General features: G+C 43.4%; 1 protein-coding gene across 1 annotated transcript; it reads right to left on the reverse strand.

The window, feature by feature from the left end:
* Positions 1-121: 121 nt before the first annotated feature.
* Positions 122-6,413, reverse strand: LOC115821246 (cathepsin S-like). The gene is made up of 8 exons (XM_030785022.1): positions 6,366-6,413; positions 5,082-5,215; positions 4,767-4,889; positions 1,721-1,873; positions 969-1,190; positions 699-864; positions 453-555; positions 122-334 (listed from the first exon to the last, which is right to left on the reverse strand). The coding sequence occupies exons 2-8, from the start codon at positions 5,199-5,201 to the stop codon at positions 235-237; spliced, it is 987 nt and encodes a 328-aa protein (XP_030640882.1). The 5' UTR covers positions 5,202-5,215; positions 6,366-6,413; the 3' UTR covers positions 122-234.
* Between the last annotated feature and the right edge of the window lie 13,762 nt (positions 6,414-20,175).

Here is a 20,175-nt window from a genome sequence, read left to right on the forward strand (position 1 = left end):
AAGTCTTTCATGTTATTTACTGGGTGACCCTGTGAGAAGTGAAATACATGTCAGTAATTAACATTGACTAAAACTAAATAATACAGAAAATAAAACTCTAACAAAAACTATATTTATTTGATTCTGTTAAAAAATCTTTAATACAAAAGTATAAACAGAATCAAACTTGTCATTGGTTGCAAGTTGATACAGCAAATTACTAAAAACGTTTTTGTGTGTGTGTTTTCCCACTGTTCACATGATTGGATACCAGGCGTATGAAGCGATGCCACACTGGTTTCCTTTATTCCGTGACATTTTAATGTAACCGCCCTCTCCAAAGGTTGTTCCCCAGCTGTGAAAGGATAAACATTTAGCTCAGGTCACAAATATGGAGAAACTTTTACTTATCTACAACACATCACATCAACAAATGTTTATTCAAAACAATACAACAATAGGTCAACTTCTACCTGTTTTTCACCAGCCAATAATCTTGTCCGTTCAGTGTCCCATAACCTACTGCCAGGACTGCGTGATTTATGCGTTGAGTGCAAGATGGATCATTGTAAACACCTGTAGTTAATCAAAATGTGAGAGTGAAATGAATGTTAGCAATTTAAACCAAGTCACACAGCATTAACTGTCATCAACATCAACAACATCTCCATTTGTCAGGTGTTTAACGGTTGTTACATTGTGCTTGAGCTTTAACGTACCACTACGATACAGGATAAACTGAGGGCGAGTGGCATCTATGACAACAGAGATTGGGCCAATGGTGGCCACTGCTTCCTTCAGTGCTTGTTCATCTCCTTGAGCTACATAGTTATAAGAAGAACAATTGGCAGCACGCTTTGAAGGATCGTAATGGCATTGTTGTTGCTACAAGGACAGGAGACAGTTGTTAAAAAAGTTAAACAACATGTGAATCAAAACAGAATGCCCAAAATCTACTACAGAAATCACATCACCACAATCCAACTTACCACACCAACATAAGGATAAGATGCATCAGATTCTATGCCATTCTCAACAACATATTTAAAGGCCATGTCAATGTATCCCCCATTGCAGCCCAAGTTCCCATACTTGGAGGAGCAGTCCACCAGGTTCTGAGGACTGAGAGAGAACAGACGTCCTGTGGTTTTCTTCATTTGGCCCTCCAGAGCCCCAGCTACGCTGAATGCCCAGCAGGAACCACAAGACCCCTGGCGAACAAACAGAAAGTGCCAAAGTTCAGTTTTTAGTGCAGTTGCCAAATTAGGTTCCAGATCATACGGTTCAAAGCTCCTTTTAACAAAACTGCTGTGACAGCTTTATGTTAAGACAGCTTCTTCATAAACGTATGTTACAAGATTATGAGGAAGTTGTGGTGCAAGTGAGGGAACAATTCACAACATTGTACTTCATGGTAGCACAAAGAAAACGAAAATAAAGGGGGAGAGAGAGAGAGAGAGGAAATGAAATTGAAAAAGATCATGTTCCAGTCATGAGTTCGGCGTTTTGAGGGCTACATAGTCACAGATCTGTGGCTGAAAGCGGTTAACACGTTCAGTGTTAAGGCAGAATCCATGCAGTATGCTAACACATGAAATTAACACACTGTACAGCTAAACCATATCCTAGCTCTGAATGATTGGCTTGAAGCCTGAACAACATTGCACGGCATGCTCACAGGTGAGAAAAACATCTTTATCCTCAAAAGAAAAAATATACTATGAAAAAGACATGGATCGACCTGGTTCTTTACATCTGTGACGTATCCCTTTTCCTTCCAGTCAATGGAGTCAGGGAGTGACACCCCATCTGTGCTAACAAATTCTGTGGGTCCTCTTTTCAGGTTCTTTGACACTCGAGTCCCCGCAAAGTGCTGCAGGATTTCCTCAGTCGTCTGTCAGTTGGAGAAACACAGGAAGAGAACAGCAAATTCATACACAGAAATTCACATTACAATCACCAATCTGTTGGAATCTGTGATTTTCTCGTCGCTTTCCCATTCCACTTGCTATCTTTTCTCTGGGTCGTTCCCTGGCATATGTGGTTTGTGTTAATGACACTGTTTTGTTTTGAATGGACTTTACTCTTTCTGTTACATCTCTTCTCTTTATTAACTGGTACTAATTATAAGGGTTCAACCAGTGGTCTCTGGCGTGTTATAACTTCATCATGAATCAGTGTCCAAGAGTTGAGGAAGAAGATGAAGAATTCTTTCTATGACTGCATTCTTCACCTCTTTCACAGAATCCTCAACCCTTCTGAAGAAAATGACTTCCTGGGAAACATTAAAAAAAATACTGCTCAAGCAGATAGGTGAAAGTAGCACTGAAAACTTATGGAGACAAAATGATTTTTCTAATGAGATCAGAGCTCTTATCACCAGTGTTGTAGTACTGGAGATCGGTCTTGGTCTGGAGACCACTTTTTGAAGGTCTCAGTCTTGTCTCGGAATCGACCGCATTTTTACTCGGTCTTGTCTCGGTCTCAAACATAGAGGACTCGGAATTTTATTTCAAGACTGGTCGAGACCACAACCGCTGGGATAACCGTGATGAAGGTAGCTTGATATTAGACACTCGCCTGACATTCACCATATGGCTAGATCGCTATCTCATTAAAAGTTATATAAACTTCTTGCACATTATGTTATCCTGCCTTGTATTCGAACATGACAGTAAATGCAAATGAATAACAATTTAAGCCATGTTGTTGCATCGTACTGTTTATTCCACCGTTCGTCTTGCGCGGAGATGCCGTTTCAAAATAAAAGTCCTTCGGAAGTTCACATATACTGAAGGGTAATTTGTGTGTTGCCGGCAGAATATCGGTGAAGTATAAGGCCAGGCATGGTCAACAAAGGATTACTCAGGATTGCTCTTCTGAATAATAACAACAACATTTGTTAACACATTTTGGGACCTCTCTGTTCAAAGGTTCGACCAAGTTCTAGTGACCAACCAGGCATCTAGACATTTTATTTCAACTTAGATTTCAATAACTTACTAGTATCGATGAAATGACCATAAAAGTATGATTGTGAAATTTCTCAAAAAAAGTGAAACTGGAATATATATCTAAAATGAGTCAGGGTCAACTTTAAAGGTCAGGCCTTATCCTAGCGACTAACGGATGTAGACATGTCATTTCATCTTAAATATAAATAACACCCTGGTATTGATGAAATTAACACATAAATACAGTTTTGAAACTTCTCAGAAATTTGTGAAATCATGTAGCACATGAAAAGTGTTTTTTGGGGTCAGCTATAAAGGTCAGGCTAAGTCCTAAGGACCAACCAAAGGATGTTCATCTTATATGTCAATAACACTCTAGCAATGATAAAATAAACACATAAATACAGTCGCGAAATATGTCAGAAATTTGTGAAATCAGAAAACATGTGAAGTCAGAAAACGTCTTGCACAGAAAATTGTATTGTGTTAGCTGGATGATAATACATAGAAAAGGGGATCTGAATAAAGTCTGATTTTAGCTCTTAATGTTTGTTTGTATGTGGGTTTTTTTATGGGAATGTGGATCTTTCAGATCAATTTGAGAAGTGCATATGGTTTGCATTTTCCACATTTTACCCTAAGTGTGTCATGCAGTGTGGGACTAGCATTGGTCTGGTCCTGGTCTTGACTCGATCTCAGCCTTGCCTTGGTCTTGACTTGGTCTCAACCCCTCAAAGTTTTGGTCTTGTCTTGGTCTCAATACACTCTGTTCTTGGTGATGACTTGGTCTCGGTTTAGGTGGTCTTGACTACAACAATGCTTATCACATTGACACTTAGATGGGTGGGGCCTGCTTTCATTAAGTTGTGAGGAATTGGCACTGACATCAACAGGCTGATTAGTTATGACTTTCTAGGTCAAGGACATTGAGACAAATAATCTTTTGAGCTATTGAATAAGAGAAGATGGTAGCACTGAAAAGTAAGAGAGAAAAAATGACTTTCAGACCTTCAGAAATATTTTTAAGAAGTTGTTTAGGTTTGCTAGTGTGAATGTGTGGGAAGCATTCATAAAGAAAAAGGTTATGTGTCTAAAGTTATTTCATTTTCCGTGTCTGTGTGTGGTCTCATGATGTCCACTGTGTTATAAGATGGAATGTGCTGAGTCAAGGTGGGAAGGCAGAGTTGCAGTTAAAAAACTAAACTGAAACTTGCTGAATGTCAAAACTATAAAGGAAGTATCAGAGTGTATATTGGGATACAGTTGATTCATTCAGATATTGGTCACATTTGGGATGCACCAAAGCAGTCACAGTTTTTGATTTCATATGATCTCAGCGCATCGTTTTTCTAATTAAGAATCTGTCTGCATACACTAGACACAAATTAATCAGAATATCCCTCTACTGTGCATGTCTTATCATTAAAGCTTTTCTAGCATATTAAGAATGTTATTAATCTTAATTGTTACATTATATTTATTACATTCAGAAGACCCAAATTTAATCGATGCATTGTTTGTGCAAAAGATGACATTGTGGTGCAAAGATAAATTCTCAGAGATAATAGATGAAGTCAAATCAAAATTCAACTGAGTTTGAATGTTAGTGTCTTCTACTTTTCTCTCATCCTTCCTTCTAAAACTATCTATTCAGTGTGTGTTTGCCCTTCTCAAGTTGCACTCATTTAAATTTAAGTTGTTTCAAATGTCTTTGAAGTTAGGAAAAAGATGGTTTTACATTTTCATTTACACTGTAAAAACACAAATCTACTTGATTTCGCTGAATGTGACAGGGCAAAAAAGAAAGTTCTTTCCAGAGGGGCAGAAACTCACCAGGTCTCCCATGTGATTCATGCCCAGGTCATATGTGTGCATGCCCATAGAAGCTTCCAGATTGTGGAGGGTGATCAATTTCAGGTTCCTCTCCCACAGCTCTCGCCTGCCCAACTCCTCAACCTGCCGAAAGACAAATCAGATTCAGTTAGTCACATTCAGCTTCGTATGTTCTACATATGTAAGCATATTCAGGTGGAAAACAACTTCCACTTTCCAAACCCAACAAATTTGAGAAGTGGTGAAGACCCCACCCAAAAAGGAGAACACAGTTTTTGGAAAGATGGTTCACAGTATCAAACTCCAGAATCTCACCTCATTCTCATAGGACTTGTAGTGAGTTTTCTTCCACATCTGCCAGTGGAGGTCCAGGTTTGGGTCCGTCAGGGCCATCGACGCCCCACAGAGCACAACAATCAGCAAGGCCCTCAACATCCTTCAAGCATACACTAAAAAAAAAAACAAAAAAAAACAAAAAAACAGAGGGGCCATCCAATTTACTTATGGACAGTTTGTTCATTTTCAACATTGGACTTATTTTCCTCTTCTGAATATGATTTAATCTAGTAGAAGGAATTGAATCCCATCAAGGTTAAGATCTACCCATCTCAATTGCGTAGAAAGAAACTGAAGTAGTTGAATTTAGCCACCACCTGAAATGAGAGAAATTCAAACTGAACGGAGGCCAGTGTTAAAGATGATGAGGAATAAAGAGGAGAAGAAGGATTTTTAGCAGGGATGAGTATTGTTTACGCTGGAGGATGAGCGTTGTACGTTTTTAGATTATCAGTATTCATCATGGTGGGTGAATGCACCACTGCAGAAACTAAGATTTGTATCCTATGAGTGATGCTTCCAGCTTGGCTGTGCATCTACATGGACACACTGGGGAGTGCTTAGAGGTATGAAGCCAACAGGCTGTTGTCTGCCCATTACTGCAACAGCGATTCCCTCTGGTTTGGCAAGAAGGCCGGACAAAGTGAGAACTGGCATAGTGAGAACCTCTGTATGTTATGGTTTCCCAGAAATGTCCTCTCCAGTTTAGCTCCATAATTGCAAAAAAAAAAAAAAAAAAAAAAAGGAGACAAGTGAGAGAGTCATGTAGAACTGGTATAGCACTGAAACTTATTTTTAACTGGTGTTATATTACTTGAATAGATCAGACTGGCTGTAAGAAGCAGATCAGGTTCACTGAGAGGAACAGATCGGAATGACTGTGAGCACATTACACTTAATTTACTTGAACAATAGTTTCTGTTTAACAAATGTATTCCAATTTAACAGGACAATTCACGTTAAAAGTACCATTTTAAATCACGTGGAACCGATGTAATTTAATGTCCAGTAGGCCTAAATTCAGTTACTTTTTTTCCAGTGCGCAGGGTGGTTGTGCACTAGTGAACCAGTGAACATGAACGATCATCTGCCGAGAAAGTATGAATAGAAAGCAAAAGCACAATGAAGAGGCGAGGTCGCCTAACAAAGCAGTAAAATAAGATAGAAATCGAAAGTATATCACCCCTCTCTTGAAAACCAATTCCATTTATATAAATCTAATATTAAGAAATAAGTAGCAATAGAAAGACCTTTTTATCAAACCTTGAAATCCAGGTAAGTTATGGTGCTCCGTCTTCAATCAAGACTGGCAGGAGGTTTCTAAATTAATTCCGTACTTTCCTGGTAAGGTTTTATACAGTAGCGTCACATGACTTGATGTTCTCTTTTTTTCTTCCATTTGTGTCATGAGGGGGGAAATGTCTTTTGTTGTTCCTCGGTGCTGGTTAAAAAGTAGCTTCACAGGTCTACACTAAAAAAGTTTGATATTATACCAGTGATAATAGTTCATACAACAGTAATAATGCTAGATAACGTCACATCACTGTATTGCAAATGTTTTGTCGCCATATGTTAGCTTACGTTTTGCACTCTCAAACGTTGGCTTATAGTGATTGTAAATGATCATTTAGAACCAAGAACTTGTTTGTATTGAGGACATTTAGAAAGACCTTAGAACGGTCATTCTATGTGTTACAAGACGCCAAAAACGGTAAAAAAAAAAAGAAAAAAAAAGAAAAGATGAGTCATTTGGTTTTTGTGTTACAAAAGACGAAAAGATTCTGATTATAAATCACTACTACTGTTTCCGCATACAGTTCCTCTTCCTTTACGAAATCGAGCCCTCTCGCTCTTGTGCTCTTCAGAGTAGTCAGTCATAACGTCTCTACATGAAACAGTCGTTGGCAAATGTCGCTGTACTATGTGTGTCACTGTTAAATCATTCAATTGAACTTTTTTTTAGACTAAACACAATTCACATCACACACATTTGTGACGATATTCCTGCAGACATTGAACTATACATTGAATTGTACTGATTTAAAAATACAAATATTTTGTGTACGATGGTTGTAGATTTGAACAATAGTTAATGGTTCTACAATCCACATTCACCGTGCAATTGTAAGGGCGTTTGAACACAGCGCCCCCTCGCGAGTAAAGGTAGGCGTTCAAACGTCGAAATGTAGGCATTTACAAAACAAGCTCAGGCTATGTGCACTAGTGGTACGCACATCATTCGAATCCGCATGTACGCATAAATCATCCAACCGCTACCCACCCGAGCGAATTATTTTCTCTGATTATGAGACCCGCACACGATCACACTTCACCATTATTTCTCGGTGGGATATATGTAGGCCTAAGCGTGATGATATTGTAATCTGGATTTAAATAAATAAACATTTAGAGGACACAGACCCGAAAGACCCCGGGGGTATTCCAGAAAGCAGGTTTGACAAACTCTGAGTTTAATCCTGAGCTCTGAGTTGACGAACCCTGAGATGGGAAACTCTGAATTTTCGGTTCCAAAAAAGCTGCATCGGCAACACAACTGCATCGGCAAAGGCGAGACAATTGACGTGGAAGAGAATTGCTGCCTGAGTCAGTGTGTAAGTTTGAATGCAGAAGTCCATTCCTTTAACACTTAAGCACACTCTCTTTTAATATTACAGGTGGAAGTGGTAGATTGTAATTGAATAAAATTCTATTTTCTTTTAGGAGCAATCCCATTGGCACAAAGTGCACTTGGCAGCTGCTGAAAATGAAATATAAAAACATAGTTCAAACAGGTAAGGCACATTTTGCATAGGCCTATAGGCTCATGATTGTACCTCGTTTTGGTTTTTTATCACATTTGACATATTAAACAAAGTAAATATCATTCAGTGGCTATTTCAACTTGGAGTATCTTTAACACCCAACAGAATGCTGTTTTAAGACACACAAATGTCCTCTCGCCTAATATCCTGTTTAGCAGATTAACACTTGAGTTTGCCAAATATAGTAGTTTAAAGTATACTGAAACAGAATGCTCTTCTTCATTACAGGATGATGATGAGGACACATTGTCTGCTGCCACAGAGAGGGATTCAGAAAGGCCTACAGTGGTTTACATTTTAATATTATGTATGGTAGCTACTGATATTTCTCTCCCTATTAAAATGTTTTTACATTCTTTTGTGGAATTTTGAGTTTAAAATGCACATTGAAGGGATGACACATTCTAATCCTTTTTAACAGAGCATGACTGGGCATTACCAGGAGTAGAGTCCATCAACCTCAACAGCACAAATTGACACAGTGAGATGTTCAGTAAATGCCAGGTTAATTTTGCATGTAGAACTGTAGAATGTAATGTCATCCTTATATTTTCTCAGTTACCAATTAAGGAGTTGTATAAAATGCATCTCCTGAAGAAAATGGCTAAAACTGACATAGAAATGGTATACTTGGAGCGGCAGATTAGAAAGGCCTATGCTGAAATTGAATTACTGGAACACCAGTTAGAGGTGGGTGCATGGTCACAGGTGAATTGTTAATTGTTGGAACAATCTAAGTATAGTAATTGTTGCATTTGCATTTGTAGGAAATAAAGAAGATCAAATAAAATGTGATTGATTTCTCTTTATTTGACTGCTGAGGGTGGTGGTATCTTAATCTGTGAAATGTTTTTGGCAAATTATGTCTCAGACAGCTGCTCCATCCAGGACATCTGCAGGGTGCATGGGACTGTCCTCCTCAGGATCGTTCATTTGTGCAGCAGGGTGCTGCTCTCCTCTAATTGTGGCAATATTATGGAGAACAACACATGGCAATATAGTGTCACACGCCCTCTCTGGGGTTACCCTGACTTTACGCAGACGCCGGAGCCAGGCTTTGAGCATGCCTACTGTCATCTCAACCCAGGCTCTAGTCCTGCAGTGGGCCACACTAGAATGTTGTTGGGGGACCAGCTCAGGGTCAGGGTAAAGGCTCAACAGAAAGGGCTGGCATGGGTACTCTCTGTCGCAAAGCAGGTGGCCATCAAACCCTCCTCTAATTATACAGTGAATACATTTGAATGGTGTTAAAAGAGGGAGACAAGGGAATGATATTTGTGCAAAGCTTTACTTCCCATGTGCAAATCTGTTGCTCAGGGTACACTAATGATACATTCGTATATCATGCACAGATCATTCGTATATCATGCTGGGCCACTTGGCTTCAACATTTGTGATCAAGTGTGCTGCATCACATATGATCTTGACAGTGTAGAGAATGAGAAATATTACTTGCAGTATATTGTGATGTATAGTCTTTGTTATTGTGAGACAATAGTCAGTGTACCTGCACTTTAATGCTGTGGAAAGACTTCCTATTCACATAGTCTACTTCATTAACTGAAGGAGCAGTGATAGGGATCTGTGTGCCATCGATGCAGCCCATGATACTGGGAAACCCTGCAACATAAAAACTAACTACTGATCCCAGTCTGAGGTCGCAGCAGAATGTCATGAATACGATATCATTTAAAATATCATCATTAACTTTAACTGAATGATTCTACACAAGTCACCTGCAATCCTGTGTAATTCCCCTTTGATGGTCCTTAGAGGTTTGTGCCCAGGAGACACTACGAAAATGTGCAGTAGCCGTGTTAAGTGCAAGGGACATTTTCTTACGGCTTTACAAACAGTTGCTTTCCCCATATATTCAGTTTCGGAGTTGTTCGGATAAATGATAGATTGGGATGGAAAACGGTAACGCTCGATTTGGTAGTCATCGGGGAATGACAATACATCTAATGGGGGTCTCAAAATCCTCTCCCCACGTAAGGATATGCGAATTAATTTGGCTTCAATGCCGGTCGGGTTAGCGACGAAAGGACACGCCATGTTTGACAGCTGCTTCAGGTTCAACCGGAGGGAGGAATTTGGGAGAAACTCAGGGTTTGTTGAAGAAAGCCTGCCAGCGAGCAGGTTAGGTTCACAGAGTCAGTTACCACAGTAACTGAGCCAGAGTTTGAGTTACCTCACTTTCTGGAATGGAAAACCCAGAGTTTCCTTCATCTCAGGGTTAACAAACTCAGAGTTTTCACCCGCTCTCTGGGATTGTATAAAAGGGCCATCAGTTGGGAACCTCTGCCTCAGAAGACAGTGTGTAAATGGTTGTCCAAGGGAAGTATAACTCAGATTTACATACACTTACATAATTTCATAAAGTAATCATTTAACACCACCATCTATATTCAGTCAGTTAACCCTCGCAGTATTTTTCCCATTTAAACACAAGTACTTTCAGTCAGTTAAATATTTCACACTACCAGTTTCGACATGATAACCAATGCACTGTGCAAGTTCTGTGTTTTTCCAGCAGGCTGGCAGAGCGCCCCCTCCCCCCGATGCACCCCAAAGTCAACAAGTTGCACGTACACCAAAGACCGCACCCATAAACTTCTCGTCCAGGTCAGGATTAGCCAGATGACCTGTCCATCCAGGCTGCCCTCTGACCTTACAACCAATAGGGTTAAAGATACAGGTCAGCATATATAAGACTCGCATCCCCCCCGATCGTCAGATCAACCCCAACTCCGGCGAGAAGAAGTCAGAACCTGGACAGTTTAAGTTAATGCGGTGTGCGTCAGTGACGACTGTAAGTGCAAAACATTGTTGGGCTAAGGGTGCATCTTTTGTAATAAGGGGAAGATTTGTAATTAACTGTATATAGTTGTTATATATGTATACATGTCTTTATTAGTATTTTCATTAGTAACGGTTGCATGTACGATTGCTGTAATTTCCCTGCCGTCTGCCGTCACTAAGATACGTATTTGTATATGTATGCTAGTCCATGCCTGTACGTAATAGCCACATAGCCGTATCGAACACAGCATAAACGATACAATGCATGTGTGGCTGTACAGTGACGTGCGTGACCTTAGAGTAACCCCTCCTCTGTTGCCATGGTGCCGGTCCACGATCAGAGTTCCACTAGCACATGCGCAGTGTAGCGCCCCAATATGGCGGCGCCCTGTGAATTATTTTCTTAGCATAGCCACTTAGCATGCTGACGTTAGCTATGTAGCATGCTGCAGCTAAGAGACCAATGTAGCTACCGCACACTAGCGCTACTAGTGGGCTCATGAACGCGGACCGGCAACAAGTTATTACAGTTTATCTAGTCATGCAACCAAATATTCCCTGTAAATAGTGTTGTTCATGTGTATGTATATGTATTTATGTTTATGTTTACATCCATCTATAACTGTTTATTCATTATGGTTTATATGTTTATTTCCAGCAACCGCACACAAACACATACAAACTCGCCTATACCTACACCCAAACCAGATCATATCAACCAAACCCCCTATTTGTAAATTCAAGTGTGCTCATGTCGTGCTGTGCGTTTTAATAAATACAAAAAACCCAAATTGGATGCTTGGATTGTGTTCTGACCGACACCCCACGGTGACAGCAAGGTCCCTGTAACAGCGCAAAGGCACAGTGACACAGGGAGCAGCTCACCTCACACTGCACTCTCAGTTACCCTCCTTTTCATGGTCCTTCGAGCCGGACCAGTGTTGTTGCCGTGGAAATGTCTCAGCATCCAACTCCAGCTCCATCCCCCCCACATCGTCCTCACAGGGATACCCGCCGCCCTGCCCACCTTGAGGGCTATGAAGTACAGTATGCACGCACGCACGCACGCACGCACGCACATGAGCACGAAGAGGAGAGAAGTAGGCGCCAAGAGGGACAGGCCGAGATGACCCCCCTCAGACCATCAGTACCTGCAGCCCAGAGGCAGTCCCCAGCAGCGACTGGAGGCCAAGAGGAGCTCATGCAGCAACTGTTGGAGACGATGAAGAAGCAAAGTGCCCTTCTCGAGCGTGTGCTGGAGCGCTCTTCAACATCCACGCCCTTTAGCTCCCGATCCTCTCGCCATTCCTCAAGACGGTCGACACCACGGGAGGCTAAAGTCCTACCAGTCCAGCCAACTGCCAACCCAGCCATCGTGCAGGAGCTAACAACGCACCTACAGTGCCTGCAGCTGCCACAGTCAGTCCAGTCTCCACCGCCTTTCAGCCGAGATCCCTCCTCTGTGTCTTCTGCACTGTACCACCTGCCGCCTAGAGACAATTCATTTGAGGCCAAACAGACAGATGTGGCTGCCCCCGATACATCACTGCTGCAGCTGCCGTTCTCACCACTGCCACATCCTCATCCAACGAAGGAAGAACCCCTGGCAGCACCCCAAACCGAACCGCAGCCAGCAGCAGTACCTGGTCAGCCACATTTACCATATCCACCTATGTACTGGCCGCCTGGACCAGTGATGGGTATGCCCTCATACCTGACACCTTACCCTCAGCCCAGCGCCGCCTACCCCAGCCCGTACTGGCCCACCTTTCACCCTGAGGTGACGGCGACAGCACCATCAAAGACAACAGTGTCCCCTGTGGTGCGGAGACGCTCCTACAGCCGGGTAGCGGGACCCACCTTTCCAGACTTCACCAAGGAGGATGAGACAGAGTATACCATGCTGAGGATGGCATTAAACAACCTGCTCGATCCAGAAGAGACAGAACAGTATAAGTACCACGTCCTCCTGGAGCACCTGAAAGTGGACAAAGCCCGGCGCCTGGCACTGGCCTTCTCTCAAGCACCAGACCCATTCACTCGAGCCGTCAGAGCGCTAGACGAGAGGTACGGTCAACCCCGTCAGCTAGCCTCCCGAGAAATCAAGGCCATCATGGATTTGCCTCCCATTCGACCTGGAGATGGACAGGCATTTGACGATTTCGCCCTCCGCATCCATTCACTTGTGGGACTGTTGCAAACACTAGGCGGACAGGGGCAGGCGGAGCTGGCCTGCGGTTCTCATGTGGAGCGCCTACTGGAGAAGCTGCCAACGGACCAGTTCTGCCGATTTAAGAGGCACATCAGTAAGCTCAAACCAGAGACTATGGCCTACACCCTCCTAGACTTCTCCACCTGGCTGCAATTGGAAACGAGGTGCCAACCCAGGAGAGAACAGCCTCCAGCTACACGGAGGGAGAGGCCCCTGCTAAAGCCCAAGCATCAGCCTACCACAATTCTGCATGGTGTAGACAAATCCATTCCTGCCTCAAAGTCCCTGTCAGCAGTTCCCTCACCATCACAACAGAAGGCAAAGTTCCAATTCTATTGCCCTTACTGTGATAATTCTGACCGTCATTTAAGTCAGTGCTCTGACTTTAAACAGCTCTCCACTGAGAAAAAGATAGCCTGGATAAAGGACAACAGAAGGTGCTGGCGATGTGCGTGCACCCACCAGGCAGCGCAGTGCACCCTCAAGAAGCCGTGTCGGATCTGTAACGGGAAGCACCTGCAGGTCCTTCACGACGTTAACCAGAGACCCAGCGAGAGTACATGCCTGGTGAACTCGGCAGTGAAGACCCTGTATTTAGATCGTCCCAGTAACTGCAACCATGTGCTCCTTAAAGTCATCAAAGTCATCTTGCGCCATGGAGAAAGGTCATTGGAAACATACGCCGTGCTGGATGACGGGTCTGAGCGCACAATCCTCCTCCAGTCTGCAGCTCAACAGTTGCAGTTACAAGGTGAAGCGGAGGATTTGGCACTAAGGACCGTCCGACAGGATGTGAAGGTACTGCATGGGTCATCTGTATCCTTCACAGTCTCACCAGTGGCGAACCAAAGAAAGACATACAGGATTCGTCACGCCTTCACTGCCAATCACCTCGCACTAGCAGAGTACTCACACCCTGCTGCCTCCCTCCAGAAGAGGTACCGTCACCTGCAAGGACTTCCACTAGAGACGCTCAATAAAGTGTCACCACTGTTGCTGATTGGAGCCGACAACACTCACCTCATCACTCCCGTTGAGCCAGTCCGACTGGGCCCACTTGGGGGGGGCCCCGCAGCAATCAGGACCAGGCTAGGCTGGACACTGCAAGGGCCCGCAAGAGACTTTCATAATCCAGTCCGTGCAACACAATGTCTGCTGACCTCCATTGTTTCCCCAGCAGCTGAACTTTATCGCCACGTCGAGAAACTATGGCAACTAGACACAGTGCCATACCGGAGTGAGAAATTGGTAACCAGATCCAGGCAAGACCGTAAGGCAGTCGACATACTGGAGGAAAAAACGGTTAGAATTACAGTTGATGGAGTGGACCGTTATGCAACCCCCTTGCTTCGAATGGAAAACTTCCCAATCCCGAAGGCTCCTAAGCAGGCAGTAATGGCAAGACTCCGAGCCACAGAGGGCAGATTAGCAAAGGACCCAGAAAGGGCAGCGGCATATAATGAGGAGGTAGAAAAATTGGAGAAAGCAGGTTATGTTACCAAACTGGGTCCTAGGGAGGTTGAGGCAGCAGAGGAGACCTGGTACATTCCCCACCACATGGTTCATCACAACGGGAAGAACCGCATTGTGTTCGACTGCTCATTCAAGTATAAAGGTCAGAACTTGAACACCCTCCTACTTCCTGGACCACCGCTCGGGCCATCACTGTTAGGGGTGCTACTGAGATTCAGGGAACATGCTGTAGCCATTAGTGGGGACATCAAGGGAATGTTCCACCAGGTCCACCTCCTACCCCAAGATAAGCCCCTGCTTCGCTTCCTCTGGCGCGACATGGCCAGAGATGTTCCTCCTAGTGTGTATGAATGGCAAGTTGTACCGTTCGGCACAACCTGCAGCCCATGCTGTGCCACCTTCGCACTCCAAAGACACATTCTGGATCATAGCGAACTGGCACTCAGTAGAACGGTGTTTCTACATGGATAACTGCCTCCAGAAACTCACATCTGTCGAAGAAGCAAGGCAGTTAGTAAATAAGCTGAGAGCGCTTCTGGCTATGGGTGGCTTTGACCTCAGGCAGTGGGCAAGTAACATCGGAGATGTCATCAGCCATTTGCCAAAGGAATCCAGGTCAGAGAGCAGTGAACTGTGGCTTATGCAGAACCGAGTAGATCCCCAAGAACTAGCACTGGGACTGCGCTGGAGCTGCAGAAGCGACACACTCGGATACAGATATCGCCCAGTCGACCCTGCTGAACCCACAATGCGCCACATTTACCGAGTCCTTGCTAGCCAATATGATCCACTGGGCTACATCATCCCCTTCATCACCCGAGCCAAAGTCATTGTACAACGTCTGTGGAGCAAGGAGCGCGACTGGGACGACCCCCTCCTCCCAGAAGACCTACTGCAGGCATGGAAAGCTTGGGAAGGTGAGCTGCCACGCCTAAGAAACATCACCATGCCTCGGTGCTACACCAACCCAGAGCTGGACACTCCAACAGTCAGTAGAGAAACCCACATCTTCTGCGATGCCTCAGAGTGTGCTTATGGGTCGGTGGCATACATGCGCTCCGAAGATGAGCGAGGTGAAGTCCAAGTGGCGTTCCTGATGGCTAGATCAAGAGTGGCCCCAAAGCGTCAACAGTCGATTCCACGTTTAGAACTCTGTGCAGCTTTGACTGGTGCACAGCTTGCCAGGGTCTTAGAGAATGAGCTGACCGTCCCCATCAAACAGACGGTACTGTGGTCTGACTCCACAACGGTGCTCACCTGGTTACAGTCAGACTCCTGCCGCTTTAAAGTGTTTGTGGGGACCAGAGTCGCTGAGATTCAGGAGCTCACAGACAACCACATCTGGAGATATGTGGAGTCAGCTAGCAATCCAGCCGATGACATCACCAGAGGGTGAACCTTATTGGAGCTCACAAAGCCCAGCAGATGGAGCCAAGGTCCTGCTTTCCTGAGTCAGCCGCCAGCGAAGTGGCCAAAGAAGCCAGACAGCAAACCTCCTGATGATGCTGCAGAGTTAAAGAAGTCAGTCTTCTGTGGTATCACCCAAACAGCTACTGACACCATACTTCCAGATGCCAAGCAATGTGCAACATACCAAGAGCTACTGGAGACCACCACCTTGTTTCTTCATGGGGCGGCAGGGCGCACAGGAAATCCTTCAGCAGCTGACAATTCTGAAGCAGAGAACACCATCCTGAGGAAAACTTAGATGGACAGCTTCAAAGAAGAGTTCACCTGCTTAGAACACAACAAACCCGTGCCACCACAAAGCCGGCTGATCACACTGTCACCTGAGTGGGATGAGGCTGCGCGACTCATTTGAGTGGGAGGAAGACTCAGGCAAACTGAACAAACTGATCTGGTGTACGTGCGTTTTAATAAATACAAAAAACCCAAATTGGATGCTTGGATTGTGTTCTGACCGACACCCCACGGTGACAGCAAGGTCCCTGTAACAGCGCAAAGACACAGTGACACAGGGAGCAGCTCACCTCACAATGCACTCTCAGTCACCCTCCTTTTCAGGGATACCCCCCCGTTCGTGAACGAAACTGAGCCTGGGTGGCGCTCATGCACGGCCTGAGGAAAAACTGAACGAATTACTCACTTAGACGACTTGTTATTCCTGAATCATACAAAAGATTAGTTCAAAATGAACGAATCGTTCACGAATGACACATCACTAACACACACACACAGAAAAACAACAGGGGGAGCAAAGGAGACACAAGGGAAGCGAAATACTGGAAACAAAAGGGGAAAACAAAAAAAAGAAAAAGAAAAACTGGGAACATGACCGAAGCCGTGCCAAGATCGCTCCTACAAGGAACTTTTCTGCCCTCACCCCTTTTTGTTTTTAAGTCTCCTTTTAATTTTGCTTGGTCTGATATTTTTAGCCTCCCCTGCTGCTTAAGACAAATGCACATCGCAATTGGCTCAATGAGAGTGTAGTTTGCTAATTCGTGCCTGAAGAAAAATGAAGCTTAAATACTTTTACATTTTACAGAATGTGATTAATATTTTCCTCATTCATGATGTATTATTTCACCCATTCGCTATTAATCAGAACGTTAATTTTTATGACTCACTCGCCCGATTCGCAGATTATCCGCAGTGCCCGCGGGTATAACTGCGATCCCCGCATCACTGCACGATCATGTATGCACTTGTAATAAATTGACAACAGAAAATCTGCTCTGTAGTGCGGAAGTACATAAGAAATTCGTATTAAAATGGTACTAGACAGCGAGGAATATAATCCTGTCATTGTACTGTATCTGAGGTCACGATGGTGCTGATTTTATCTTTACATTAAATGGTCTTTGGAATTTCCACTGACCAAAAAATAATTTACATGATTGAAGACTGAGCCATTCAGTTACCAGTTGATTTTTTTAGAGGTAATGTAGTTTGATGTCACCAGTTTTGAAACGGCTCTCAAAACTCACAGTAGGAGATCCAGTTGGATTTCGTTCAATCCTGTTTTCAAGGTCACCCACTAAGTTGTGTTTGATCATATTGCTGCCTCCATCCCTTCATTAGATAGAATATCTCTCTAAAAAAAAAACCCTATCGACTGAACTTCTATTACATCTTACACACTTAAGTACTTAGACAAAAAGATTAAGCAAAAGGCTGTTAAAAGTGATACTCAATTTACAAAATGACAAGAATTTCCTTGATCTTTCTTCTTTCAGATTCCTTATTCTGCACATGCAGGTTGCATAGTCCTATACTTATTTAGAGTCCATTAGATCAAATCTGGAGGTTGAGAGCAACAATTAAGACAATGCTTTGTGGTTAGTTAAACGTGTTCTGGTAAAATTTAAGTATACTTTGCATCATTATTTGGCTGCTTATGACAAAACAGTCAGGGACTAAGATAAAATGCATGTGCAGGGAATGTGTCTGCAGGACCTTTTTAACTCGAGACCACTCTGGTATTTACTGAAGAGATTTTGCTCATCAAAATTTGTGGTGATAGAGGAGAGAAGAAACAGAAAGGTTTCTACAATCTTTGTTTTCTATGTACCTATATTATGTGCAGGTGAAGGGATTTGAGCTCTTAGTACTGACTTAAATTAGTAAAGTTTTGTACTTTGCCTTCTGGCTGTATTGAGTGGGTTAACTTTTGTTTTTGCTTTTTAATGTTTTTTTGTGTATGATCCATTGCTTTTGTTGTGTCATCTCAAACCAAGCTCTGTTTGGTAGTACTAACGATTACCACTAGGTGTAAGCAAAGTATTTTTTGCCACTGTCACATAAGGTTCCAATATTTAGGTTTAAAACCCAACAGATTCATTTTTACATTATCATGAAACCATTATCAGGCTTCATCACTACTGCATTTTTTGAAGTTGAAGTTGTGGCTCATAAAACGGCCATGACTTCAATGCTGAGACATATCTCTTCATTCAGGAAAACAGAAAAATATTAAAAGTGCAAATATGATGTTTTGTTATGTAGAAACCTATTGGGCTTTGACCTCAAGTCAGAAATTACTTCAAGTCAGAAATTTCATGAAAAATCCACTTAACCTTTGTTCAGAAATGTCTCACTAAATGCAACTGCAGTATTGCTTAGATCAGTGTTTCTCAGTCCTGCTCCTGGAGGACCCCTGCTGTGCATATCTTCTATTTATCCTTGCTCTAAACACACCTGACTGGTGTGATTAACATGCTCTTGATTAAATCAGGTGTGCTCAGCCAATCAAAAGTGCCACTTATGAGTTCAGTCTGGTAGGTAGAGCAGGGAAAGATAGAAAATGTGCAGAGCAGGGGTCCCCCAAGAGCAGGATAGAGAAACACTGGCTTAAATGTCAGTTCACATATTTGGAGGTCTCCTCCATTCTTGCACCAAGCCAGAAGGTCACTGTAAAAGAGGTAGTGGAGTTATGACAAATGTTCACATTACAGTAAATAAGTAAATAAATAAATACCATACTGCCCCTCTCTCCCACACCCCTCTATCATGTCTCACACTACTATACCTGTGTCATAATCTCACCCCGCTTCTCTGCAATTCACATTACCTGTTCCTAATTTTCACCTTTCCTGCTAAGCATTAGAGATAGACTGGAACTTTCATATCACTTTTGTGAAGTCTGGCAGTTTGCTTCAGTGAGCCTCACATGTCTTTCATTGTTTCCTGTGTTCTACAGATCATTTTACTTGACATCTTGTGTTGTGTTGTACTACATGTGAGTTATTTAAACATTTTAGGCTCTTGCATCAAACTTACCCAGGGTCTCCAAGTCAGTTGTGTGACTGTACATGGAAGATGCTATCAACATGGAATCAGGGGAGATGTTTGACATCCAACAAACCCATCTTGTGACACAACAGCAAGAATGAATATAACAACAAGAAGAACAAAAGGAATGCAGGAACAGGTCCAACATTAAGGGAAAAAATACAGCAGATTGCTACCTCGCTGGACGCATTTGTTCAGTACCACAGCCAGTTACCCAGTCACCACTGTCTGCCACACCTCCTCAACCTTGGGAATCCAGGAAGCACAAGTTTGCTCTCCCAGAACGCCACAGTGGCTAACCCAAAAACCATGCTGTGGTTACCTTCTTCAGTGTGTCCTGTGTCTTGCCCAAGACACAGAAGCCAGTGTCTCTGACACAGTGAAGGTTGCCTTCATCATCTTTCTCCTCACTGGTCGAGCGCTAGAGTGGGTGACGGCACTATGGGAGCAGCAGGGAGAGGAGACACAGTCTGTTGACCAGTTAATCCAGTTGTTCAGGTCAATCTTCGACCATCCACCTCAAGATGAGATGTCTCCTAAGCTGTCAACTTGGAATCTCAATCCAGCTCAAAGAACATGAAAGCTGATGCCAGTGCGATATTTTGAAGAAGAATCAGGTCCCCAAAATCATTCTCCCCAGTGCTCAAATCCTGGCTTCACTGTTACCCTGTCCAAGATGTGGTTTGCAAAGCACAAGACCATGAACCTGACCCAGGTGGGACACCTCCAGGGTGTTATTTGTTACTCAGCCCATAAGACTGTAGGTGATTCAGTAGAGGCACTCATCAAAGTTGACAGGATACCACGGACATCAGGAAGCATTTGCGGTGGCCAGATGGGTAGTGATGGTAAATCCTTCATTCAAGTTTGCATGACCTGTGCATAGCCTATGTCCTTGACTCACATTTTGCCAGTCTTTTACATCCACTACCCATTTTGAGTCTTCCTTGGGCAAACATCTCTATGGATTTCATTACTGGTTTGCCTCTGTCTCAATGCAGTAAGGTAGGTA

Source organism: Chanos chanos, chromosome 9 (genome assembly GCF_902362185.1).
Source record: "Chanos chanos chromosome 9, fChaCha1.1, whole genome shotgun sequence".
NCBI lineage: Eukaryota > Metazoa > Chordata > Actinopteri > Gonorynchiformes > Chanidae > Chanos > Chanos chanos.

What these genes read in the sequence shown, in the direction of transcription:
- LOC115821246 (XM_030785022.1), bottom strand. Translation starts at nt 5,201, where the DNA reads ATGTTGAGGGCCTTGCTGATTGTTGTGCTCTGTGGGGCGTCGATGGCC. An exon ending in ACAAGTCCTATGAGAATGAG is followed by an intron (nt 4,890 to 5,081) that starts GTGAGATTCTGG and finishes GTCTTTCGGCAG; the next exon opens with GTTGAGGAGTTGGGCAGGCG. An exon ending in TCACAGATGTAAAGAACCAG is followed by an intron (nt 1,191 to 1,720) that starts GTCGATCCATGT and finishes TTTGTTCGCCAG; the next exon opens with GGGTCTTGTGGTTCCTGCTG.